Raw genomic sequence first — 13,462 nt, 5'->3', positions numbered from 1 at the left:
CCGGGCACTCCGGTCTCCTCCCACATTGCAAAGACATGCTTGGCAGGTCAATGGGTCATTTATTCTGCTAGGTAGCTATTTGTGCTGGACTAGAATTGCTCAACTTGTCGACTCCTATCACTTGACTGAATTCTATATTAATAAAGCACTTTAAAACAATCACTATCCATCCATCCATCCATTTTCTTGACCACTTATTCATCACAAGGGTCGCAGGGGGTGCTGGAGCCTATCCCAGCTGGCTATGGGCAGTAGGCGGGGTACACCCTAAACTGGTTGCCAGCCAATCGCAGAAAACAAACTACTGTTTTCTTAAAATGGAACCTAGGGCCAGCAGATACAATGAAAGCAGTAGAGGCCCCAGAATTGAACCCTGTGGAACACCATCCGTTCCATTATACATGTGAATTCACATTGCACATGTCCGTCTGACCACTTTCTTTTCTTGCTCGACATAGTATGAAGAAATCACGCGACGTACCATAGCAGCAGTCACAAGTTGACTACTGAGCACTGCAAATTCCCTGAAGCACAGAAAGGCAAAGAAATGTAGCGTGATCTTCACAAACCAAATAAGTCGGTTGTGATTCTTGATCTCCGCCGAACCCCTCAGACTGACTCAGCAATCCCCCGAGTGTTCGATCGAACCCAGGTTAAGAACCACTGAATTAGACCGCTGATGTTTGAGTTTGACAGTGACTACATTTTTAGCTGTATTTAACTCGGATTAAGGAACCCAAATTTGACTCCACATATACCCTTCTTTCATACTGTACATATTAATGAGGCAACAAAATTAAAATCTAGTGGCTCTTAATTTTCCGTTCTTTTGTCTTCTTTAAGACGAGCCGAACCAACCTCATATCTCCCCTTGATGAATTTTCACATTCCAAGCGTGCCGCCAAGCAACCAATAGACTGCCAGCAGCATCCTCCAAAACATGTACTTACACTCCATAGACAATTTATCCCGTTCACTTTGCTCTGATGACTGCCAAAATGGTGCATATGAGTCAAAGGATGCATCCGAGGGTAACTTTGGGTGACTTCATTATCCATTTAACAATGGGGTGCTAATTGCAATGACAAATTCAACGTTTACATGAGCTTTGCTGACATGTAATTTGCCTTGAGACCATTTTTACAACCGAGATGAACATAAATTAACAATATTGTTTGTTGCAGGATTACATTTATTCTGGCTTGGACACTCGCATTGCAGACAAGAGATAGGATGAGACTGCTAAAGTGGTCTTTTTTTTCTTTTTCTTTTTTTTTTTAATGTGACAATAAAACAATATGGCAGTCTTGCTGTGATGGGCTATCCTTTTCTCACTCTCCATGTGGGACCCATCTCACAATGTGACATCACCCCACGACCACACGTACAAACACAAGGGGGGTTCCTGAGCACAAGGTTGTTTGCCGATAATGGCAACACGCCCAAGACCTGGTGACCCTTTCACGACCCCTGTGGGACACCACATTTATGCTCAGGCCTCAAGGCCAGCCGACTTGCCTCTCTTCAATTACTGTTTGCCTTGTAACAGACATTCAGTCAGTGCAGTGCGCAAACTCTACGCAAACACAAAGTTTGCTCGTTTGAATTCTGGCATAAAACACAAGCTTCCAAGTGGATGGAACCATGAAAGAATGTTTTTTTTATTTTTATTTTTTATGATCTCTTAGTTTGTGTGACTCAAATCCCTCCGCCCTGTCTGCATAGAGACGTGCAAATGAAAAAGTAGGTTGCTCAGTGGCAAACACATTGTTTTCTCAGTGTTTCCATGCACACTCCAGACGAACGAAAATGTTTATTTGGATTGCAGAGCTCCTCGTCGTCTGCATCTTCTTTCACCGCGTATCAGATGAAAGTGTCCGCCTTGGGGGGGGAATGCTTTTTTCCTCTATGCATTTTCCATTTGATGTGGGATCTCGGCCAACGGCGGAAAACCCTCCGCCACCTCCTCTCACGTCTCTAGCTGGTGGCAAAGAAAGTCCTCGTTGGCTTCGGATGATAGCAAGCAAAGTTTGAGAAGGAAGAACAGGGAAACCGAGATGCAGAAATCCCCCTCGTTGCCTTTGTATCACTTCAAGACGTGGCTACAGCTGCACATAATAACAGGAGAGACCGACCAGTGTGATTGCAGTGCACACCTGTTCTCTTTTAGATTAAACGTGCAGTTGGGTTAATCATAGTAATGAGTTCAACACACCATAAAAAACTCCTTTTTTTTTCTTTTCTTTTTTTTTAACTAAGCATTTTTTTATGGGAAGGGAGGAATTTACGGCATCCTTTCTTTTTCTGGCTTTTCCCTTATTTCATTTGCTCCAGCCTCCATTTCATTCATCCTTGCTGACCTGTTTCCTCCTGACATACTTTCCTTTCCTTCCAGTTTCCATGTCCTTACTTTCTTTTTATTAGGTCCCAAGCACCAGGCAGTGCCCAGACCCAATATCTGCCCACATCGTTGGTCTTCTGCCAAATAACAAATTTGGCCCTGTGCCGGTTTCTCAATTTCTCTGATTTCAGTGGAGATCTATCGTAAATAGGGTTGGGCATTGAGTCTCGAGTATAGATTGGAACAGGGACTAACCTTCCATTTCTCCCAGAATAGGTCGTATTTAAGAATTCCGGTTCCCCGTTTCGACACCTGGCCTGCAGAAGTGTGCTCTCAACGATCTAAAGTGCTGCTTAACGTTGTTAAAATAAACGAACAGTAATTTTCAGAAAGCACTTTGAAAATCCGATTCAAGAAATTCATCTGGTTCTTCTCCATTTTCCTTCCTTTTGTACTTAGTGTTCCTTCTTTCTTCCTTCATTGTCCAATTATTCCAACCCTTCCTCTAATTTGTTTACTTTTGTTGCCGCTTCCTCCTTTGGTTTCACTCGTCATTCTCCATGTTCCTTTATTTCTGTTTCCTGTACTGCTTCCTTTGCTCATTCTTCCATCGTTTTCTCCAAGATTATTTTCCTACTTCCTTCCCGTGTGTGTACTTCAATGGCAATGATCCCTTTGCCGTGATCCACCAAGACAAGTGAGAAGTGGACAAGCAAAAGCTTTTGGCGTACGTGCCATTTAAGGCATCACTTTAAATAGCCGTCGACGTCTGTCATCTAAATAAGTGCTAGCAGATTTTGACTGCACACCAAAAAGAAGGAGTTCCTTGTTTTGTGAGCCAGGCTGACATTCAAGCGTCGGAATGGAATGCACTCCTTCGGCCAAGTTCTGTCTAACTGAGAAGCGAACGTGAGAGATGAGAGTGAGTGTGTGCCGATTAGATAATTACAGGGAGCACGTATGACTACTTGCCACACCACCTCAATCGCTAACACCTAACAATTCCAGACCCGATAGTACTCAAACAAACAGTTCTTGTTTTTCCAACATTTAAATCTTAATGGCAACAAAGTACTACTTGCACTCCCCTACACCCCTGTGGATATCTAATCCTATTTTAAACAAATGGTTATGGGATTTGGCTATATGAAAATGGGATAAACGCTCCTAGCATCTGTGTACATCAGGGGTGTCCAAACTTTTTCATTTGAAGGCCACATACAGAAAATCAGAAGGACGCAAGGGCCACATAATGTTATGAAGAGAAATTGTGTTTAGTCTTAAAAATTGTACAAATAATTTATTTGTGCTTTTGTATATTTAGAAAAATGCTACAGTATATAAAATTATAATATGGCAGGAGGGTTATTATAGTTTTGGAATTTTTCATTTTAGTTTTATTTTGTTTTGAGTTTTGTTATTTTAAATGTAGTTATTTTTAATTACTTTTCAATGTGGTTCTGTTAGTTTTTTAAATTAGTTTTAGTTATCTAATAAATGCTTAGTTTTAGTTTAGTTAGCTTCAGTATTAGTTTTAGTTTTTTTTTGTTTTTTTTGTTTTGTTTTTTCGTTTTTTTAATGTGTATTACTCGTGTGCAACATTTAAAAAACATCATCGGCGCGACGTCATTATTCCGGTTTATATCAAAATAAATCTACTAAAAGCCTCATGCATTAAATTAATTACCAAAGACTAAACCGAAGGACATTTTTGCTATAATTATAGTTTTATTTTAGTTAGTTTTGTAAACATAAAATGTAGTTTCAGTTAGTTTTCCTTTTTTTTTTTAAAGCACCTTCGTTTTTGTTTTATTTCGTTAACGAAATTGTTTTTTGAATTTTTGTTTTTTCGTTAGTTTTAGTTCACTAAAATAACCTTTAATAGCACCTGTGTTTTTCGGCACCCTCCCTTCTTACTTTGACCAGCTCCAAACATTTGTTTTTATTTTATTTGAACTGAGTCAAATGCCATTTTTATCATATGTCGCAGGCCACGAAAAAATGGACGGCGGGCCGCAAATGGCCCCCCGGGCCGTAGTTTGGACACCACTGATGTACATGATCATGTTTCACTATTATCGAGACTATCGGAAAGAAAATCCAGTCATTAGCCCGTGTAACCTCAGCAAGTAGCAAGACCTCAGCAAAAGGTGCTCCATTATTGTGGTCCACAAAAGTGAGACATTTAGTGCGTGTACAGCACTTTCAGCAGAAGTTTCTCTGTGCTTAACGCTCACCCTTCTAAAGTCATCTTGCTCAACAGCAGAAGAATTTAATGGATTTGAAACACATCCGGCAGATACGTGGGGCAACTTTGATCAGTTAAATATGTCAGGGTGTTTTCACACCTATCGCAGTAGGTGTTCTAGGGTACCCTTACCATTCGCCCACCCGCAAAGATTTTGGATTTGACAGCTGATCCCACATATTTCAGGTAGCTTGTTAGTATAGGTTGAGTAATATTAATGGGATGTATTGTTTTGCTGGATGTTTTGATACGGTACCAGCATCAAATGTTGATATCAGATGTATGAAAAATAAACATGGATGTATCATAAAGTTGTCTGTTTTGATACAGTATCAATGCATCAATGCACCAACATCAAATATGTATATTAAGGTTAACTCTTTGACCGCCAAAAACGTTGAATGACGTATGCTAAAATCCTAATGAATGCTGCCATAAACATTAATTGACGTTTACTGAGGTTTTTTTTTCTCTCTCTCTCAATGGGCAGTGCAACGTCTTGAGCAGCACTGCCTTGTCATTGGAGTTGTGAAATCCCAAAACAGCCACTAACTATGGCCAGCAGATGGCAGCATTGTATCTTTTCAATGGGCTCAAGGTACATGAAATTACAATGAAACGTGACAAATCTGATGAAATCGAACGTTTTCAAGGATGATGTGACCGATCAAAGCCTTTGTCACATTAAATCTAATTCACACAGCATCAATAAACAAAAAACAAAAAAATATTGTCAAAGTCACTGTTGCGCAAAAAATGTATCTTTTCACAAAAAGCTTGTTTTCTCTATTTTTTTTCTATTTTTGCTTATGTCACTGAAATTACCTATTTTCGAATGGTGATTACTAAAGAACGGAATAAGGTAGAAACATACTTCTTTTTGTGTTTATGTAGTTGTAGCACACAATATTTTGTTGAAAGATGAGTGTAAAAGCTTGAAATTGGCTGGCACTGTTGGGTTGTTTTTTGGATAATGTTTGGAAGTCAAAGAGTTATATATCATATCTTTATTAATTAATTAATGAATTTATTTATTTATTGATATATATTTTTTTACAATACAGTACAACAGCATCAAATATCAATATCAGTGCAATACTATTGATTTTTTTTTTTCCAGCAGTTACATATTGTCATTTTATCATTGTATTAGGTGGGAATTCATCTGCAAACAAACTAACCTTAATGGCTGACAGGCTTCCTTCTGCATCAAAGCATTGTATCTAATCATACTGTTTTTTTTGTTTGTTTGTTTGTTTTTAATTTAAATAAATAAATAAATACATACATACATACATACATACATACAAATCGAAAATCGGGACCTGAAAATCGAATCGGGCTTGAATTAATTTATACATCCCTAATTTTTAGGTAGATGGTTGTGTTTACTGATGTATAGTAATATTTTGGCAACATTTTATGACATATTCTATGATTCTCAAATAGCTCCATTGAGTCCAACACTTTTTCATGCAACCCTGCTGAACATGCACACACACAAGAACGGAAGTAATGAAATCCATTTATTGAGGGCCAGTGATTGGGCATGGCCAGTGCCTAAATTAAATCCCTTGTTACCTATGTAAACCTATCAAAATTGACACACACCAGGTCACCCATTTCCCTTCACAAGGACACCTGGTTCAGGCCTTTGGGGAACAATGAAAGCTTTTTTTTTTTTTTTTTTTTTTTTTTTTAAACCTAGGGCTGTTGACCCTCACAGAAAGCACATTGGATTGAGCATCACCTCTTTTCTATCGTTTGACCCTCAAAGTTTCTGCTGATTTGCACCCTGTGCTCATGCAGCACATGGAGAGCATGTTTAGCGGAACTGCCTGTCAGCCTCAATCAGATCGTCTGACACGAGTTTGCGTGCATCCACTTTTGTGCATATCGAACACATGAGCAGCCCTCCGCTGAATATCTTACATTGTCAGTGAACCTTAAAAACAAACCCATTTTTGAGTCCTCGCCCATGTTTGGTAAACCATGCTCTAGACAATTCCAAGATATATATACACGTTTGTACCCTCAGAGAAGCTCAAAGTAGCTTTTTTTCATACAACTGTGCCGCTTGCATTATTGGTGTATGACTGGCAGGTTGATGCATGATGTTCCACACACAGAGAGCAAAAGGAAGAGTTACCACATGGGAGGAAGTGACGAGATTAAAGGATAGCCCTCTGCTTTAGCTCTCGGCTATTCTTCGGGGAGATGTTGAATTTGAAACACATGGCACACATGCACAGATATGACTCAGACAATTATATCTGTCACTCATATCTGAATTGCCACGTTTATACACTGGCCAATAATATCTCACTGATATGACGGTGCGTGCGTGTGCATGTGTGTGTGTTTTACCAGATAGAAACATTCACAACTATAAAAGATACATACATTGTATATGAGATATTTAAAATGTTTAGGGAGGAATGCATGTATTTACAATAGAATACAGTCAATCTGTCAGGATACTGTGTGCAAATTACTGACTGGGTCTTCAGTGGTGTACTACTTAAAAAAACAAAAACAAAAAACAAAAACTTCAAAGGGGTCCTCGGTTTCCAATGATGATTGCGTCGTTACGATACAAATCTGACTGCCTTATATTCAGGGCTTACACACGTTTTTCATAGAAATATTAGCTGTTATTAGCTATAGAGTGATAGACTATGGCGTGTTGCGACTGGAATGATAGGAAGGGAACTCCGTCGTAAACAAAAGGACCCTCTGTAATATTATTACAGTGTGCTATTAATGTGGGCACACAAAAACACAACAGTGTTATTTATAGAGCACTTTGCAGCAGAAGCAACAATATTAAATGTTAAAGTAAGGCATTTCCTCACCCAAACTGCTGAACAGTAATATAATGAAAGAACAAAATCTATCCTTCTTTATTTCCCTTGTGTTCAGGATCCAGACATTGAGGCTTTAATAAAGCATACACTATTTCCAAGTGTGTATTCCTTTAGGACGGATATCCATCTGAGGTAGAAGGCTAGTGAGATCAAACATTCAGCACTAAAAGTCAATTATCATTTTGCTGATTTTAGCTTGGTGCTAACAACAGGTGATGGCCATTAGAATTGAGTATCCAACCAAATGCTGCGAAAACGCTGATGTCATCGGACGCCTTGCTTATGCTGCATTCGAATATAGTGGGAAATCTGACTCCAACCCCCCCCCCCCCCCCCCCCCCCCACACACACACACACACACACACACACACACAACACACACCCACCCACCACCACCATCCACCCCTAAATTCGCAATAGTCAGATTGATAATTGTGATTTACTCAAGGGGGTTATCCACAATATCAATCTGGGACTGCTCCACGGCGATTGGCTCGCAAAGGGCAAGACATTCTGTACAATGCTTCAAGCTGATTGGACGATACGGCATACGTGCACGATTGTTTTGGCCAATCATGGTAACTGATGAAAATGTCTTTTTTTGGGGGGGGGGCACAAACATCTTTACCAGATAACAATCCACGAAGCACATCTCGCTGTTCAACATTGAACAAGGAAACGGTGAGTAATTCCTCAAGTAATTCAACAAGGTTACCCCCAAAGATTGTCCCATCACAACCTCGAAGCGTTCCAGGCAAATGTAAACAATGTAAACAAGGGTCTTTTATTCCCCGACATTTGCTCCTCGGATGTCCGAGTTCAAAGGCGGGTTCACTTCCTGTATTGTTAGAAACGTTTGCCTAATTGCCTTACTCACTTCCTTGAATGCAGCATTAATTACCCTTGCCTGGTCACGCTAACTCAAAATTTGATTTGTTTCAAAAAGTCAGACAAAATATACTTGTTAAATGTGATTGTTTATAGGACTCGTTTAACTTGGAGCACCGTAACCCCAAATTTTAAATTTTAGATGCGCACACTCGACTAGCAAAGTAAACATTCACATTACCCTCCATATTCACAGTAAAACTGATACTTTCATAAACTACAATATTTTCAATTCACACTTCATTGTGCAAGTAAGATGCACAGTTTAAATACTAAAAATGCAAATAATTGTTTAGTTTAGACTAAGCAGTGAAAGTATAGATTTCACACCGCACATTTTGTGGATACAGTATTGACAGCGGAATCTGCAGTTCCTGGCAAGGATGCAGGCAGCGTTGGTTCAGGTCCCACTCAAACACCGTGTAAATGTGAGCGATTGTCTGTCTGTGCACAGTGTGCATGTGCTCTGCGACTGTCTTGCAACCAGTAGGCCGGCAGGATTTGTCTCCACTCTCCTCTGGTTAAGTGTTGTTAAGTGCGTTGGTGTTAATGTGCGTTGTCCTAAAGCTTATATGATGATTCTCGTTAGCTTGCAGTGGTTGGCCGCGTATTACTGGGCATTGGACATCATAATATATGGCATAATATGAAGCATCACGTTGCATTGCTGCTCCTGTTGTTGTAGGCTATCTGTAGCGAGTGTCGACTCCTGTCCACGTGCTGGTTGCTCTCTCTCTCTCTCTCTCTCTCTCATTGACTCTTGTTCTGTCTTTTTCTCTCTTTCGCTCTTGTCTCTCTCTTGCACACTTTCTCTCTTCTCTTTCTCTCTTACACTCTCACTTTCTCTTTCGCTAATGTTCTCTCTCTCTCTCTCTCTCTCTCTCTCTCTCTCTCTCTCTCTCTCTCTCATTGACTCTTGTTCTGTCTTTTTCTCTTTTTCGCTCTTGTCTCTCTCTTGCACACTTTCTCTCTTCTCTTTCTCTCTTACACTCTCACTTTCTCTTTCGCTAATGTTCTCTCTCTCTCTCTCTCTCTCTCTCTCTCTCCCTCTCTCTCTCCCTCTCTCGCCATGTCAACACAGCTCCCTGTTTCTGCCAGCATTATTCCCATGATAAAAGTGTTTTGATCTGAAGTACAAGTTTGCCAGAGGCGAAGAAACCAAAATATTTAATTAAAACATAAAAGTCTGTAACTTTACTGCTCGCACCTGTGTGAGTAGATAAGAAATGTGACCAGGGGTAGTCTTTAGAAACAAACATATACAGCCAACAGCATTCATTACTAGTGTTGTTCCGATACCATTTTTTGGCTCCCGATACCGATACCCAGCTTTGCAGTATCGGCCGATACCGATACCATACCGATACTTAAGTTTATTTTTCCTCAACATGAAAAAACTGTCCTGCTATTGGTTAAGAGCATTCAAGGGCCAATAGGATATCATAGATCGGCATGCAGTGAACATGTCACATATCAGTGAATGTCGTACACGAGCAAGACACAAGATGCTGCATCCAAAATCCTATATTAGTGTTGGAGTTAATGGTATCGGCATGTTACTTGTGAATCGTCACCGATACCGATACCACTGTTCGGTATCGGAACAACACTAATCATTACACAACCAATAGGAGCACAGGTAAGCAAATAGACAATTTAAAGTAATAACATAAAATTCAAAAAAAATATTCAGCAAGTTATTACATCCCACTATTTATCAATTTATTAAAAAAAATAATAATAACACAGTCTTCATTGATTAGAAGTCTTGTATTATACATCACACATATCGCAAAAAAACTGTAAAGCATGAAGCAGTGATGATGTGAATGAATATTGACAGAACGAGGCTAATAGCGCTTAGTTCAGTAAACCATGTCTAACCTGGGCATGCAGGGTTTTGCACTATTTGAAATACAATGCAAACCGCCGCCGCTGTGTTGTCATAATCATTTTTGTTAATCCTCAGTGTCTCGTGTTGATATTATCGCGACAGAACTTTGGCAGTTGAACAGGACGTGGGTGTTCCAGGGCAATGGAGTGCCTCTTCAGCCCCAGACCATGCTGCTGGACGAGGGCCACGAGAGGCTTTATGTCGGGGCCAAGAATGCTCTGTTCTCCCTCAGCCTAGACCAGGTTAACACGCACCACAAAGAGGTACTCCTGGTCCAAGACGAATGAACCCTGAAACCCATTACTGGATCATGTGACTTACTTAGATGTGCATGTTTAGACATATAATGGGGTTGTATTTTGACTCCAAGTACAGACATGTAACTTGAGTCATATTTTGAGTAATGTCAATAATGCTGCTGTTCCCTCTATTCTTTTCCAGATCCAGTGGGCCAGTACTGAATTCCAAATAGAAGAATGTTTGATGAAAGGCCGTGAAAAAGTATGTCAATAATTTCATATTACAGTCCTGTGTTAGTAAATCACCACACGTTGAGTAGCTTATGTAGTGCAGACCAATAAAGGTTGTAGCTCTCTTCCAGCACGCTGACCTTTGCCTCACCTGCCCTATTGACATTATTGATAATGCAGTAAGCGTCTGGCATTTTTCCATGACACATTTCCCCGCCTCACATCCCCCTGATGCAATGTCATCACCCCGGTGATTTATTTGTCCAAATTCTTCCAACAGATGGAGTGCGCAAACTACATCAAGGTTTTGCAGCAGTACAACCAGACCCATCTCTTGGTCTGTGGGACGGCATCCTTTAACCCCATATGCGCCTTGGTACATGTGGGACACACCGGGAAGGTGAGTCATTACAGAACTGAGCTTCTCAGTCTCCAATTAGGTGCAGTTGTCCGTTTTCTTTGTGTGCTTAATCCACAGTTTGTAGATCTTATGTCATATGTTGCACTATTATACTCCACAATCTCATTTTTTGCTGGATTGGTCTGTCTCCGTTTTCTTCATGGCCTCAGTCGTTCACATGCAGACATTCCAAAGAAGATTCAAAGCCAGAACTCCTGACATTGTGGCAAGTACGAACCACTAGAGCAACATGCTCCCTTTTAAGTGAAAAGAAATATCTCAAGTAAATTTGGCACACCACAGGGAAGAATGTTGTTAACAACCATCACCAAGTAAATAAAGTGAAGCTTTATAAGCTGAATACGCTGAAACCACATCTCGCTCAATTGTCAATCAAACTTCATTACTATGACCTGGACATAAATACATGGTACTTCGTCAACCATCACCCTGTTTCAGCTGTGCCCAAAATATTAGCAAAAGTGAAATGGTGAAAAACAGTAAAATGCTTTATCTCGACAACTGACTAATACATAACCTTCAGTGTTTGTAATTGGACAAATACGTGTTCTCATGTGTTTAGAAACAAATCTCTGCCTTCACCTCACAAGGTCTTGAATCATTAAATCTACAGGGTGTTCCAAAATGTATGACCCCATTTCGTAGGCCAATAATTTTGACAATTTTCGTTGGAATGACCTCAAATTTTCACAGCTTGAGTAGAAACGTTTCATGTTTTTGTGTGGAACTTACACAAAACACAGGAAAGGAAGTTCTGAACGTCCTAAAAAGCACTTTGGCTGTAATTCCAAAATATAACCTGCCACTTGGTGTTGGAACATTTATGAAAATCTGTCATAGAACCAACAAATATTTGTACTTTTCTTTGTAAATTTAACCAATAAAACTTCTAACCGTCAACATAAAGTGTATTTAGTTTCATTAAGATCCATCAAGTAGTTTCCAAGATATGGGCATTTAGAATGGGGTCAACCATTTTGGAACACCCTGTACTTTCAATTAATCAAACAATCAAATTTTAAAGCATGTTGTGGCAATGCAGTTAGCAAATCTCCCTCACAGCCAAGAGGATCTGGGGTCAAATCTCGGCTGCGAAGTTTGTCCATTGATCTCCGGGATCCTGTATTTTCCCTCCATATTTCCTAAAAGATACGCATGATAGATGAATTAAAGGTGTGAATGTGAGTGAGGTTGTGTGCTCGTCTGGTAAGTGGTGACCTGGAGCTGGCCTTTGTTAAACTCATCCGAGGGGTCGTATTCACAGCACAGCGGGCTTCCAGGACCTTCCACATAAATCAATGACAGTTCTGAACCACCAGTGACGGTCGTAAAAATGCAAGCTGTGCATCAATAGTTTTGTGTGTGTGCGGGTGTGCACGTGTGTGCATTTGCCACCTGGTTGTCAGAGCCCAACGATCAGGCGTGCATATGTGTTCAAGTCATATATACCTGTAAGAGCAACAGGCTATTTTGGCTCATCCATCATTTTCTTCTCCCTCTCATCCATCACTTTCTATCCACGCTTCGCCTCTTCTGCGTTCCTTAATCACACAGCTGGTTTTGTTTGGTTGCTTGTCATTTTGATGTGTAATAATGCGCATGCTGCTTTGTGCTGACAGGACAGGCTGTTTACTCTGCTAGAGGAGAGCATTACAAGCGGTAAAGGACGATGTCCGTTCAACCACAACAGTCCCTGCACCTCGACACTCTCAGGTAAATAAGAACCAGAGCTAAAATCTCAAGTGTCATACAACACGTCAGAAAGATTTCAGATGGCATTTAAAAGCCATTCAATGCTGCCATCTTGTGGTGGTGTTCCATGATGACAAGTTGTGTTGGTGCCTGTTTGTTTGATTCAGGTGGAGAGCTGTATGTGGGCCTCTATACAGACTACTGGGAGAACGATGCTGCCTTGTGCCGACTCAACAATCGCACCTACACGCGCACAGAGAGGGACGACAGACAGCAGCTCAATGGTCAGTTAAAATTCATCCATCCGTCCGTCCATCCATCCATCCATCCATCCATCCATCCATCCATCCACCCGTCCATCCATCTGTCCGTCCGTCCGTCCGTCCGTCCGTCCGTCCGTCCGTCCGTCCGTCCGTCCGTCCGTCCATCCATCCGTCCATCCATCCATCCATCCGTCCGTCCATCCATCCATCCATCCATCCATCCATTTTTAGACCACTTATGCTGTTCAAGGTGATTGCCACTGGAGCCTCCCCCAGCTGATTTTCGGTAAAGGGCGGGCCAGGCAAGTGACTGCATGGTCACCAGTCATATATACAATAGGCATAGAGACAAACAGCCATTCACCCTCACATTACAGT

The 13,462-nt window shown here is 40.7% G+C and overlaps 1 protein-coding gene across 2 annotated transcripts in view; it reads left to right on the top strand.

Annotated features, from left to right (window-relative positions):
* Positions 1-13,462, top strand: part of sema3e (sema domain, immunoglobulin domain (Ig), short basic domain, secreted, (semaphorin) 3E) — a 38,464-nt gene that overhangs the window by 10,482 nt on the left and 14,520 nt on the right. For both annotated transcript variants that reach the window (XM_077515723.1, XM_077515722.1), the window contains exons 2-6: positions 10,341-10,501; positions 10,680-10,739; positions 10,989-11,108; positions 12,749-12,842; positions 12,989-13,105. In XM_077515723.1, the coding sequence (XP_077371849.1) occupies positions 10,341-10,501; positions 10,680-10,739; positions 10,989-11,108; positions 12,749-12,842; positions 12,989-13,105 (552 nt within the window). The remainder of the gene's footprint in view (positions 1-10,340; positions 10,502-10,679; positions 10,740-10,988; positions 11,109-12,748; positions 12,843-12,988; positions 13,106-13,462) is intronic.

Source organism: Festucalex cinctus, chromosome 3 (assembly GCF_051991245.1).
Source record: "Festucalex cinctus isolate MCC-2025b chromosome 3, RoL_Fcin_1.0, whole genome shotgun sequence".
In the NCBI taxonomy this organism is placed as follows: Eukaryota; Metazoa; Chordata; class Actinopteri; order Syngnathiformes; family Syngnathidae; genus Festucalex; species Festucalex cinctus.
Note: the sequence above shows the minus strand (reverse complement) of the source record. Positions and strands in the feature narration are given on the sequence as shown.